Raw genomic sequence first — 12,321 nt, forward strand, 5'->3', positions numbered from 1 at the left:
TGTTGGGTTTAGAAAAAAAAGGGTAATATTTGGTGTGTTGCGAAGTAATCTATTTTTTTTTCTAACGTTTTTTTAGTGTTTTCTTAAGACTGACATTTCTTTATAGCTTTTTTATATGTATTATTTAAAGCTAGTATTTTTTCACCCCTGGAAATTACTACTTATCATTAACTCCCCTCCTCCCCTAGAGATATTAAATAATGAGTTCCATGACCTGATTAAGTGAATGGCATATATAATTAGTCTTGTTATTATTTTCTCTTCATTTAATGTCCTGAATTTCCCTTATGGGGTTGGACCGGCTATGAGAAGGATGATTTGATTTTGTAGATGTCACTGCATTTTGGGATCATTTTGTTTCCCTGGAGAATGGCTTTATTGGTAAGACTTGTAATTGCTTTCTCTTTAAATGGCTTTTTTTTTACAGTAAAGGAAATAGCTCAAGGGCAAAAAAAAAAAAAGAGAAAAAAAGACCCCCCCCAGAAATCACTGCTCCTATAAAAAAAGACTGAAGAGGAGTGGCTGGATTGAGTTAGTGGTCATTGGGAGAGACTCAACCACAGGGACATTGCAACTACCTCCACACTGTTTGGTTGTTTGTTAGGTGTATGCTGCCGTGTTGAAGCAGGGGGGTGGAGGAGAGGGAGTTAGTTCTGTTAATATTGCACCTCATTAAAGTTTATAGTTGAATTAGCTTGCTAGACTTATATATTAGGCCTTATTAGTGTTAATTGCCCTTCATTATTAGCCCTTTTAGAGGTGATGATGGTAAATTAGAAGTTTGTTTACCATTATCAGAACTTGGAGTGTTGGTTGTTTGAGGGAAATTATGAATACAAACTAGATAAATAAAACAAGTCAAGTAGCCCATTGATTTGACATTAATGGCATGGCTGAGGGTAGTGAGGCAGCCACACATGTATTCACCAGCTACTGAATGGTCGTTGGCTTGTTCAGGGATTAGTAGAAGGCCAGGATTGGTTAAGGAGGATAAAGAAAAAGAAATAGCAAGTTATCGTAGCAAAATCATCATAGTTTTGTGGGAATATAAATAAGTAATAGCAGATTATCATAGCAAAATCATCATAGTTTTGGGGGAATATGAATAAGTAAAGCCAAAAAATTTAATATCATAGCAGAATTATCAAAGTGTCATTATCATAGCAAATTATAATGGTAGTAAGGGAGGAATTTGTTAGGAGGGAACATAAAAGAAGCACCAAATTATTTTAGTACATAGAAAGTCTGAAATTTACTAAAGGGAAATAAAAAATAAAAAAACTAACCTCTCTTTTGTCCACCGTTTCCACTTTCTTCGTATGAGCAGTGATTAGCAGGCTTTTCTTTGTTTTTTTGTCCTTTACTGTAACAAAATCATAATAGAAGGCCAGGAATTTGTTAGGGAGGAATATAGAAGAAACAAATCACCATCGTTTTGTTTCACGGGCAAGTTTGAGGTGGCAGGGTGGGGCTTCATTCTGACCCCCTACCAAGGTATTAGATGGTTGTTTGGTTGTTCACTCATTCATCTGGTGGTTCCATTCACTCATCCCTGCTTCACTGTACCCTGGCAGCTCCTCCTAGCCACTTGTACCTCCCCAGCTCTCAGACACCCCTCAAAAGAGACACTCCAAGCCATACATATCGAGTGACAGTGCATTTAGAAACACTCGGGACACCGAGTCAAAGTGCATTAAGGAATATTCTTGTGTGTTGAAATGAGCGTTCCACATCTCTCCCTGCACCTGTGAAGAAGGAATGTCACTGCACTGGAGACATGGTGGATAGCAGACAGTCCAGCATTGAAATTGACCCGAGTTTTGCGTATTTTGTCTTTGTTCTGCCTCGTGCTAGTAGGGTTGGATACTTTCGTCAGTCACTCCTCGTTGAAGTCATTTGAGTTTGCTTGTTGGAGTTGACCTGCCCTTACTTTTAGCCATTTTGAAGTTGAAGATATAGTATTTGAAGTTAGTTTTGCTTATAGTGTCATTGCTCTGCCTTTTGAAGTTTGGGTTGTTGGTCTAGTCACTTACAGACCTCATTGCAGTTAGTTGAATTAGCTTGTTGGAGTTGACCTGCCCTTATTATTGACACTTTTGAAACTGAAGATATACTATTAGAAATTGGTTTACCATTATCAGGTCTTGCCAAGTTTGTCATTATCCGATCTTGTTAAAGGTTTGAGTTATTTTTAAGTTAGTTTTTCATTACTGCACCTCCTATTTGGCCTAAATTCGTCCACGCCCACAAGATGCAGTTGTGTCGGGGCTGCACATCGGAGTCTCACAACATCACTAATGATTCGAAGGGTCAGAAGACGTCGATAGAGGTGTTCAGGAGTCACGGCGTCCTTCCCCTGGGTGTTAAGTGCCCGAGGTGTGGGAACGAGTGTGTGTACAACAACGCCGGCTGGTGGAGCTGCGAGGGGGTAGGCGAGGACGGAGACAAGTGTAGCTTCTCCGTGTCTGATATTAAAGGAACGTGGGCGGAGAATGCGGTTGGCGTGACGCCCAGCCAGTGTTTGGAGTTTATTGCCCATTATGTCAGGAGGATGAACCCAGGGAATTCTATAGGACAGACTCTCGACATAGACTATTACCAAGCGTTGTTCCTTGAGGGTCAGTGCCATTCGGTGTGCAGGAGGTGGAGGAAGCACATCAAGCACAAACAGCAGGTCGGGGGGCCGGGGGTGATCGTGGAGATTGGGGAGGTGAGGCTTGGGCAGACGAAGTTCAAGCGTGGCCGTCTTGTGAGGGAGAGTTGGTTTTTCGGCGCCAAAGAACGCCAGTCAGGCAAATTGTTCATGTGCCATATAAAGGAACGGAACTTGAAAGCTGTGCGCAACATTATCCGCAAGGCCGTTCATCCGGAGAGCAACATTTACTCGTACAATGCTTGTACCTGGGGTGACCTGACGCAGGTCGGGTTAGCTCACTGCATCGTTCGAAAGAGGCTGCTTCCCTCCCGACCAGGTGCCACCCCCGAGACCGATCTACACAGAGCGAGCCTAGATACCGTCTTGGACATGTTTAAGACGTGCGTCATGTACTGCGGGAACTACAAGGAAATGTACCCGCACTACCTGGCCAGGTTTATGTTTATCCACGAACACAAGAAGCAGGAGCGCTTCCACCGATTCCTGCGCCTGGCGGCTCGCACCTCCCCCCACGCTTTTGCATCTGACGTCCCGAGTGAGTGGCTGGCCTGGCCTGGGCTGGTTCAGAGTAGTACTGTAGTAGGTGTCCATGGGGGTAGTCTGCGGAGAAAACTGTATAGTCAGTTTGGTACACGACTAACACGAGGCAGCCGGAAGCAAAGGGGCTATTGCCACAAAACTATTATTTTGAGAAATGAAGCTTCAGTCTGACAGAGAGGACATGTTTCATAGTTAATGGCTTCACGCCAGTGAGTTATATATACCAATTGTCTGTTCAGGCATTGGGATCTTTTCCGTTTGGCGTACAGCGCTAAAATTAATTTTAATATAGATTTTCTTATGTATTTTTGTCCGTAGAATCCGAATATGACAACCGTTTTATGGAGAAACGAACAGTTTTTAAGTTATTTTCCTTTACGCTGCAGCCGCCGCAGCCTCAAAATAGCTCGCAGAGGGCTTAGGGTCGGGGAGCATATTTAAACTACTCCAACCGAACTTTACGACCTACTAACGGGGGGGCTGCGCCCCCCTCGACCCCCCCTAATAACCAGGGGGGGCTACGCCCCTCCCTGGACCCCCCCCTCATGTATATGTGACTTATTTCAGCGAGGAGGTATTTCTCGCAACACCCGCTGCAGCCTCGCCGCGGCCAGCACCAGAGGCGACGCGCTTTCGTAAACATTATCCCATATTTTCAAGAGTAAAAAAAAAGTCCTTGAATTGGATTTTCAAAGCGTTTCCATGACTGCTGAAGGTTTGCAAACGGAATACTGAATATTACGACTTTTTAAAGTTTGAATTCTTTCAGTAATAGATAGGAAGAAAATAACTTTAAAGGCAAATAACTCAAAAACTGTTAATTTCTCCAAAAAAATAATGTGATATTCTGATTCTACGGACAAAAATACATAGAAAAATCTATATTAAAATTACTTTTAGCGCTGTACGCCAAACGGAAAAGACCCAGGCATGGTTTTGTTTTGTCACATGTCTGTGCGTGTTCGAGTCGTGTCATCATACAAATAAAACCTTACTAAAAAAAGTTCGGGAATCATATTAGTTATTTTTAAAACTACATAAGGAAAGTAAAGTTTGATGGTTTCGTTTTCCTGTCCTCTAGGTTTTTTTTTTATTTTTTACATTATTTTTCTAGTGTCTCTGGAGCAGACAAAGGCACGCGCCTTCAGCCCCCAACACTTCCACATGGTGGTTGGGTTTACCTTGGCATTTTGTTGTAGGGCACCTGAGGGCCTCTGCAGGCGTCCCGCTGGTGACCCCAACACAGGTGTGGGGATGACGCCCTTGCTTCCGGCGCCTCGCCTCAGGGCTGGTGCAGGGGAGGCGTGCCAGATCGAGTAGGCTACATTGTGGAGTTTTGAGAAATTTAATAAAGGGTTTGCTGAATGAATTACGTATTTGGTTAATCTAGCTAACAACTGCTTCTAATATACCGAAAAAATAGTATGGGTACTGCATAGGATACTTCTTTTGCTTCACATTAGCGAAAGTTTTAGTTCCCGGTCGTACCAATTTACTGCGTAAACGGCTTGATTATGTGGGGGTGCCTGGAAAATTTCTAAGTCCAGTGTTGTTGTATGACACGAGGGCTCTGTGGGCAGACTGAGCCTCTTAGCTGCCTTATACTACACCACAGAAACTAGTTCCTAAGTCAGTAATATCCAAAACGCGCATGGGTTATAACGATTTCGGACAAAAAAACGGTCTTTTAAGAGTTTTACGTTATTTTGTTCTCTATATTAAAGCAACTAATGCCGCAGCTATTTGTATTTTATAATTTTAAAGGAATACATTCGTAAAATGTTACTACGCGAGGGTGTTTCGGTGGCGGCACCTAACGGCGGGTTCCTGAAGTCAGTTGTTTTCAAGCCGCCATAATGGGTGGAAGGCCCGACACTCACTCCCTCAAAATATCCGTCTACTTTACCTTTCGGTAAGTGTTAACTGAGTATTTAATCTCTTTATTGGTGTGCATGTAGGTTAACAAAAGGACCGATTACTATCCCAATACCGGGTCCAACAAAGACCCGGACGTGTCACGTGTCACATATGGTGTGACAAGCACGTGTCCGAAAACAAACGGATATTGTTCAATGCGCGATTACACGCCCGACACTCGTCAACAGACCCGCTGCGGCGGCTGCTACGTTATATAGGAATAGATTACAAGAGTATACGTTAGGGAATTTCCTTTCTTTAGAGACGGGATTTTTCCCGATTTTGGGGATTTTTGTAGGGAAATTTTGAAAGCCCATTTTTCAGTGATTTGGCCTTCCACCACCAAAACCACTGTTCCCTACAGGGATTAATCGAGCTAACGACCACCAAAACCACAGTTCCCTAAAGGGATTAATCGAGCTAACGCCGCCGCCATGGCGCCGGTGCCGCCGCCGCCGCAAAATAACTCGCATTCATTACCTACCTTATGAAACATCACTAGGTCTTCATATATTTTTTCTACAAACGTTTGGTTAGCGACGGTACGCTTGGTTAGCGATGGTACGCTTGGTTAGCGATGGTACGCTTGGTTAGCGATGGTACGCTTGGTTAGCGATTAGCCCACGCATGTGAGACCAGGTCCACCACGCGTGGTTATTTTTTTTTTTAGAACACGCAGCCCAACGGTTGCCGTGCTGAGGGCCGGGTATAGCCCGGGCCTGTTCAGCCCGAGTCCCGGATGACCTTGAGTCATGGCTCAGGGCTGTTTTGGGATGGTTAGCGATGGTATGCTTGGTTAGCGATTAGCCCACGCATTTGAGTATACGGTAGGGTTTTTCCTTACTTTCGAGAACAGGGAATTTTCACTAATTTTGGGAATTTTTCTAGGGATATTTTGAAAGCCCATTTTTCAGTGATTTTGGCTTCCCCCCCAAACCCCGGTTCCCCACAGTTCTTGTCTTGGGAGGTAGGGGGGGCTGGGGTGGTGGAGGGGGAGAAGTAGTTGTTCCCTAGTTTACCCTGGTTTTTGCTCCTACCATGTCATCAGTTCCTGCAGGCTGCAAGTTATGTAATACGAGGTTAAAGACGTAATGAGAGCTGCTTTTATTGTTATGCTGTTAATTTATTTTTATATCAACAAAGTTTGATCTTGCGTAATTGTCAAGTAACTAATGACCACAGGTTTTTGTCTAAAGCAAAATATCATTCATTAAAAAGACACCTTGAAATTTGGTAAATAATAACTGGATCCCTTGGAAATCGGAAACGAGTCCCTCGTTCCACTTCGAACTGCTGAATGCTGGAGCAATTCGGTGCAGTGTGCACATTTCCCATCATTACAGTATACATAACTACCATATTTTTTAAGGAGTTAGTGGGCATTGTGACAAAAAACGTTTGAGAACCACTCAGCTAGAGCTACTTGCTAGCTGGCTAAGAGCCCTTTGCTTCACCAACCTGAGCTAACAGACAATGTAAAGGCAGCGGCAGCCTCCCGTCATGACTCATCTGCAGTTACAGCAACAGCAGAAAGTAGCTCTTCCTCCTCCTGCTCTTGCCTTGCAGGCTGCACCTATATACCGTGGTCCCCTTTCTTTTTGAAAATGTTTCTTTTATCCATAGCCTCATTCTCAGATCTTGCTCGCTACTAAAGTCTGTTCACTTAAGACCCAAGCTGACAACATAAACCTGAGCGTGTTCGTAAGCACAGTGCTGATTAGCAGAAAGTGCTGCGTGAGATAAACACAAACGGAGGTTAAAGAAAACTTGGAAGCCATAGCAGTAGCCAATCAGCACTCAGCTTGCAAACACGCTTAGGTTTATGTTGTCAGCTTGGGTCGGACCTAAGTTTACAGACTATACCAATCAATAAGCGCCCTCACTCACACGTGTGCGCGGGCCGGGGAACGCACCTTGGCTGGCGCCTAGCACAACCACCCTCCATGACAACCACTGCCTGACTGACGGGCGATTGGCGAGTGGCCGTGAATACGTGATGGAACGTGAACCAGACGGGATCAAAGCGTGTGATCTCCGTATGAGATTTATCAAATCTCATTTTTAGTACTTACAGATTAACATTTTGTATTGACCTAGCTGGGGTTATCTAAAAAAAAAGATCCGGGGCTATTCATGAAACATTCGGGGCTATGGCCCCGAAAGCCTGGGCCTAACTGCGCCACTGTGTATATATATATATATATATATATATATATATATATATATATATATATATATATATATATATATATATATATATAATATGTGATTTCAAGTTTCTGGTTATTTTCTTGAGAAAACATTCACCAAGTGACATTTCATAGTGTGAACCTATTTATGAGGAGTTTAGTTCCAGCAAGATCCTAATTTTCCATCCATACACCCGTATTAACCCATATTTTTCTTGATTTCAATTCGCCTATTAATGACTCGCCTACCCTTACGGCCATAGTGTTAGACTTCCCCATTCCCATCCCCATCCCTTACCCGTGGCCATAACCCGTAGTGTAAAGCGTCCCCATGTAGTTGAGGTTGCTTTACGCTACCCCGTGAGGGTGTGGATGGGGTGGGAAAAGTGTTGACTCCGCGGGGCAGAGAGCGACATCTTCGGCTTTTCCTTCGTATATTTCATGAGTAAATAGTGTTCTATTTGTTATTATGGAAGGACATATATTGAAAGTATCAATATTTTTATGAATGATATTATATTGCAAACTTTGCTGAAGTTAATGTTTTTTTTTTAAGTATGTAAAGACTGGTGTTTCCATTTGATTGTAAACGTACAGTTATTCGTGAAGATTCATTTATAATTGTACCCAAGAGTGGCAGAAGACGGCAGATTGATGACTTAATATGACATTATTATGGGAATACTTAACATGTACCATAAAAAAATAGCATTTTTGGGCTACCACCTTGATTTAAGACAAATGCCATAAATGACACGACCTGGCAACCCCGGTGTGGCTGCCCAGGGTGTGTGTGACGAGTCATGGATACCAACCTGTCTCATAAATCAATTTACCTGCGTTACTTGTTATTTACTTGTAGATCAACAATGCTATTGTTTTGTTATATATAATGTATATGAATACAACGGTGTTAAAAAATGCATTATTTATTTCGTTTTCTGTAATTATTGGTTTGAAAGTGCTGCCAAGATTATTATGACGTGCGGATTGGTCCCCCATATCTGTCCCGGGGATGGGAAGGTGACGGGACGGCTTGTCCATACCCCAGTCCCGAGTATGGGGATGGGGACGGGTAGGGAATGGGGAAGACTAACACTATGACGGGTTTCGTAGGAGTTTTGGGCATTTCCTGGGGTAGTTAACGGCCCTGTTTCACCCTTCCCCCGCCATGAACAAAAAAAAAAAATGAGAACCCTTTTGGCCTTTGAAAAGAGTTGATATGGGTGGTGGAGGCGTCTGAGCATGCCAACCCTCTGGACTCGCATGCTCAAACCCTTCGAGCTCGTTACCATCATGTTTGAAGGCCACGGAAACGATTCGTCGGGCTCGCAATTTTCGCATGAAGGAGATGTGAATCCCTAAAACTTTTACGAAATCCAATCAGAAAGTGCTAAGGTGTCAAAACGTTTGAGAATGTGCATGGGCCGTGACTATGATGAGCCTGCATTCACCCCGCACCATTACAGCAGTTCGTCACTTCCAACTGAAGCTCTCTCAACCATGTGCTAACAAAGTATTCCTCCTCAGGTCAGCAACAAGAGACCGGCCAGGCAGAGGGCCAGCCAGCCAGCCAGTCAACCGACCAGCCAGATAGACAGGCAGTCTACCATCCAGTCAGTCTGCCAGTCTACCCATCAGGCAGTCTGCCATTCTACCCACCAGGCAGTCTGCCAGGTAGTCAGCCAGTCCACCACCCAGTCTACCCACCAGGCAGTCAGCCAGTCCACCAGCTAGACAGACATCCAGTCCACCACCCAGTCTACCCACCAGGCAGTCTGCCAATCCACCAGCCAGACAGACATCCAGTCCACCACCCAGTCTACCCACCAGGCAGTCTGCCAGTCCACCAGCCAGACAGACATCCAGTCCACCAGCCAGACAGACATCCAGTCCACCAGCCAGACAGACATCCAGTCCACCAGCTAGACAGACATCCAGTCCACCACCCAGTCTACCCACCAGGCAGTCAGCCAGTCCACCCACCAAGCAGTCCACCACTCCACCAACCAGCCAGACAGACAATCCACCCACCAAGCAGTCCACCAGTCCACCAACCAGCCAGACAGCCAGTCCACCCACCAAGCAGCCCACCAGTCCACCCACCAAGCAGCCCACCAGTCCACCAACCAGCCAGACAACCAGTCCACCCACCAAGCAGTCCACCAGTCCACCAACCAGCCAGACAGCCAGTCCACCCACCAAGCAGTCCACCAGTCCACCAGCCAGACAGACATCCAGTCCACCACCCAGTCTACCCACCAGGCAGTCTGCCATTCTACCCACCAGTCCACCAGCCAGACAGACATCCAGTCCACCACCTAGTCTACCCACCAAGCAGTCCACCAGTCTACCCACCAGGCAGTCTACCAGTCCACCACCCGGTCTACCCACCAGGCAGTCCACCAGTCCACCACCCAGTCTACCCACCAAGCAGTCCACCAGTCCACCACCCAGTCTACCCACCAAGCAGTCCACCAGTTCACCACCCAGTCCACCACCCAGTCTACCCACCAGGCAGTCTACCAGTCTACCCACCAAGCAGTCCACCAAGCAGTCCACCAGTCCACCACCCAGTCTACCCACCAGGCAGTCTACCAGTCCACCACCCAGTCTACCCACCAAGCAGTCCACCAGTCCACCACCCAGTCTACCCACCAGGCAGTCCACCAGTCCACCACCCAGTCTACCCACCAGGCAATCAGCCAGTCTACCAGCCAGACAGACAGCCAGTCTACCAGCCAGACAGACAGCCAGTCCACCCACCAAGCAGTCCACCAGTCCACCAGCCAGACAGACATCCAGTCTACCCACCAGGCAGTCCACCAGTCCACCACCCAGTCTACCCACCAAGCAGTCCACCAGTCCTCCAACCAGTCAGACAGCCAGTCCACCCACCAAGCAGTCCACCAGTCCACCAACCAGCCAGACAGCCAGTCTACCCACCAAGCAGTCCACCAGTCCACCAACCAGCCAGACAGCAAGTCCACCCACCAAGCAGTCCACCAGTCCACCAGCCAGACAGACATCCAGTCCACCACCCAGTCTACCCACCAGGCAGTCTGCCATTCTACCCACCAGGTAGTCTGCCATTCTACCCACCAGGTAGTCTGCCATTCTACCCACCAGGCAGTCTGCCAGTCCACCAGCCAGACAGACATCCAGTCCACCACCCAGTCTACCCACCAGGCAGTTTGCCATTCTACCCACCAGGTAGTCTGCCATTCTACCCACCAGGCAGTCTGCCAGTCTACCAGCCAGACAGACATCCAGTCCACCACCCAGTCTACCCACCAGGCAGTCAACCAGTCTACCAGCCAGACAGACAGCCAGTCCACCCACCAAGCAGTCCACCAGTCCACCCAGCAAACAGTCCACCAGTCCACCAACCAGTCAGACAGCCAGTCCACCAGCCAGCCAGACAGCCAGTCCACCCTCCAAGCTTTCCACCAGTCCACCCACCAAGCAGTCTACCAGTCCACCAGCCAGCCAGACAGCCAGTCCACCCACCAAACAGTCCACCAGTCCACCAGCCAGTCTACCCACCAGGCAGTCAGCCAGCCAGACAGCCAGTCCACCCACCAAGCAGTCTGCCAGTCCACCAGCCAGACAGGCAGCCAGTCTACCAGTTGGCCAGCCAGCCAGTCCACCAGCCAGACAGGCAGCCAGTCTACCAGGTAGCTGGGCAGCCAGTCTACCTGACAGTCAGGCAGCCAGTCTACCAGATAGCCAGACAGCCCAACCAGCCAGTCAACCAGCTGGCCAGACAACCAGTCAACCAGCCGGCCAGGCAGCCAGTCAACCAGCCAGCCAGGCAGCCAGTCAACCAGCCGGCCAGCCAGCCAGTCAACCAGCCAGCCAGACAGGCAGTCAACCAGCCAGCCAGACAGGCAGTCAACCAGCCAGCCAGACAGTCAACTAGCCAATCAGACAGCCAGACAGTCAGTCAATCAGTCAGTGAGACATCCAACCAACCAGTTAGACAGCCAACCAGTCAGTCAGTCAACCAGCCAGCCAGTCAACCAACCAGCCAGTCAGCCAGTTATAAGAAATAGCTCCCTAGCCAGTCAGCCATCCACTCATCCATGTATCCACCCAGTCACTCGAATAGTTATTAATCCATTCAACTATCTAGAGAACTCATCCACTCCTTTGTGCCAAGTTGATGTGATCGTTTGGTGGTGTGAAGAGTGACATAAATGTTTGTGGCTGAGCTGCGAGGAATGTGAATGCTATGTGGAGTGTTGGGTGTCGTGTGTTGTGTGGAAGGCCATATACCCATTAATTGTTTGTGTGTGTGTTGATGGGGGGTGTGATGAGAGGAAGCAGAAATTGATAAGAAGAGATAAATCGTTTAGCTGTGACGGAAGGTGTGAAGGATATTGCTGAACTGCATTTTAATCCTTGTAACTCGTGGTATAATTTTAGCTATGGACTGTCTGGGATTTGCGGTGATGGGTAGTGTTGCATATTCGAGAGTCTGCTGGTACACGGCCAAGACCAAGTGAGGGATTGAGTGGGAAAAGAAGTGAAATAAAGGAAGGTTGCAATTATATGGAAACAATCATTCCAAAGCAGTCTGTACAAAGTGAGTGGACGAATGCGTTGAGAGGAAGTGAAAGAATAGGATAAACGAGGGAGAATTTTGGTGTGGAAATAGAAACACTTAAAAGCAAAGAAAGAAGGAATAGAAGTACAAATAGAGATAAAGAGCAGAATCAAGGAAGAAAACAATGAATGGGAAAGAATGGAAATAACTGATAGAAATAAATAATGGAAATAGATGAATAAAGAAGGAAAGAAAATAGAAGTTAAGTGCCAAAATGAAGCGATCGGACACTGAAAAAGCACAGGTGGTGGAGATGAGCAGGAGGGGGCTGAGGGTGTCGGAGATTTCCAGACTTCTTGGCTACCCTCAATCCACCGTCTCCACCATACTGACAGATGCGAGGAAGGCCGCCGCCACCAACACACTTCCCAACATCGGACTCAAAATACTAAAAAAAAAGACCGTACAAA

At 46.7% G+C, this 12,321-nt stretch overlaps 1 protein-coding gene across 6 annotated transcripts; it reads left to right on the forward strand.

Annotated features, from left to right (window-relative positions):
* Nucleotides 1-646: 646 nt before the first annotated feature.
* On the forward strand, nt 647-11,359 carry LOC127009947 (uncharacterized). 6 transcript variants are annotated; one of them, XM_050883492.1, is made up of 3 exons: nt 647-3,191; nt 8,833-8,979; nt 9,052-11,359. In XM_050883492.1, exons 1-3 carry the CDS (start codon nt 2,252-2,254, stop codon nt 11,355-11,357), a joined length of 3,393 nt encoding a protein of 1,130 aa, XP_050739449.1. In that variant the 5' UTR covers nt 647-2,251; the 3' UTR covers nt 11,358-11,359. The 6 variants fall into 6 exon arrangements, with proteins under 6 accessions (XP_050739449.1, XP_050739448.1, XP_050739450.1 ...); XM_050883491.1 differs by having other exon boundaries at nt 648-3,191; nt 8,833-10,383; nt 10,432-11,359; XM_050883493.1 differs by having other exon boundaries at nt 649-3,191; nt 8,833-10,407; nt 10,492-11,359.
* The last annotated feature ends 962 nt before the right edge of the window (nt 11,360-12,321 follow it).

The sequence above is a fragment of the Eriocheir sinensis genome, chromosome 42, assembly GCF_024679095.1.
Source record: "Eriocheir sinensis breed Jianghai 21 chromosome 42, ASM2467909v1, whole genome shotgun sequence".
Taxonomy (NCBI): Eukaryota; Metazoa; Arthropoda; class Malacostraca; order Decapoda; family Varunidae; genus Eriocheir; species Eriocheir sinensis.

Coding starts and splice junctions, on each gene's coding strand:
- LOC127009947 (XM_050883490.1), top strand. CDS start 2,252: ATGCAGTTGTGTCGGGGCTGCACATCGGAGTCTCACAACATCACTAAT. Junction 3,192..8,832: donor TTTTGCATCTGACGTCCCGA/GTGAGTGGCTGG, acceptor ATTCCTCCTCAG/GTCAGCAACAAGAGACCGGC.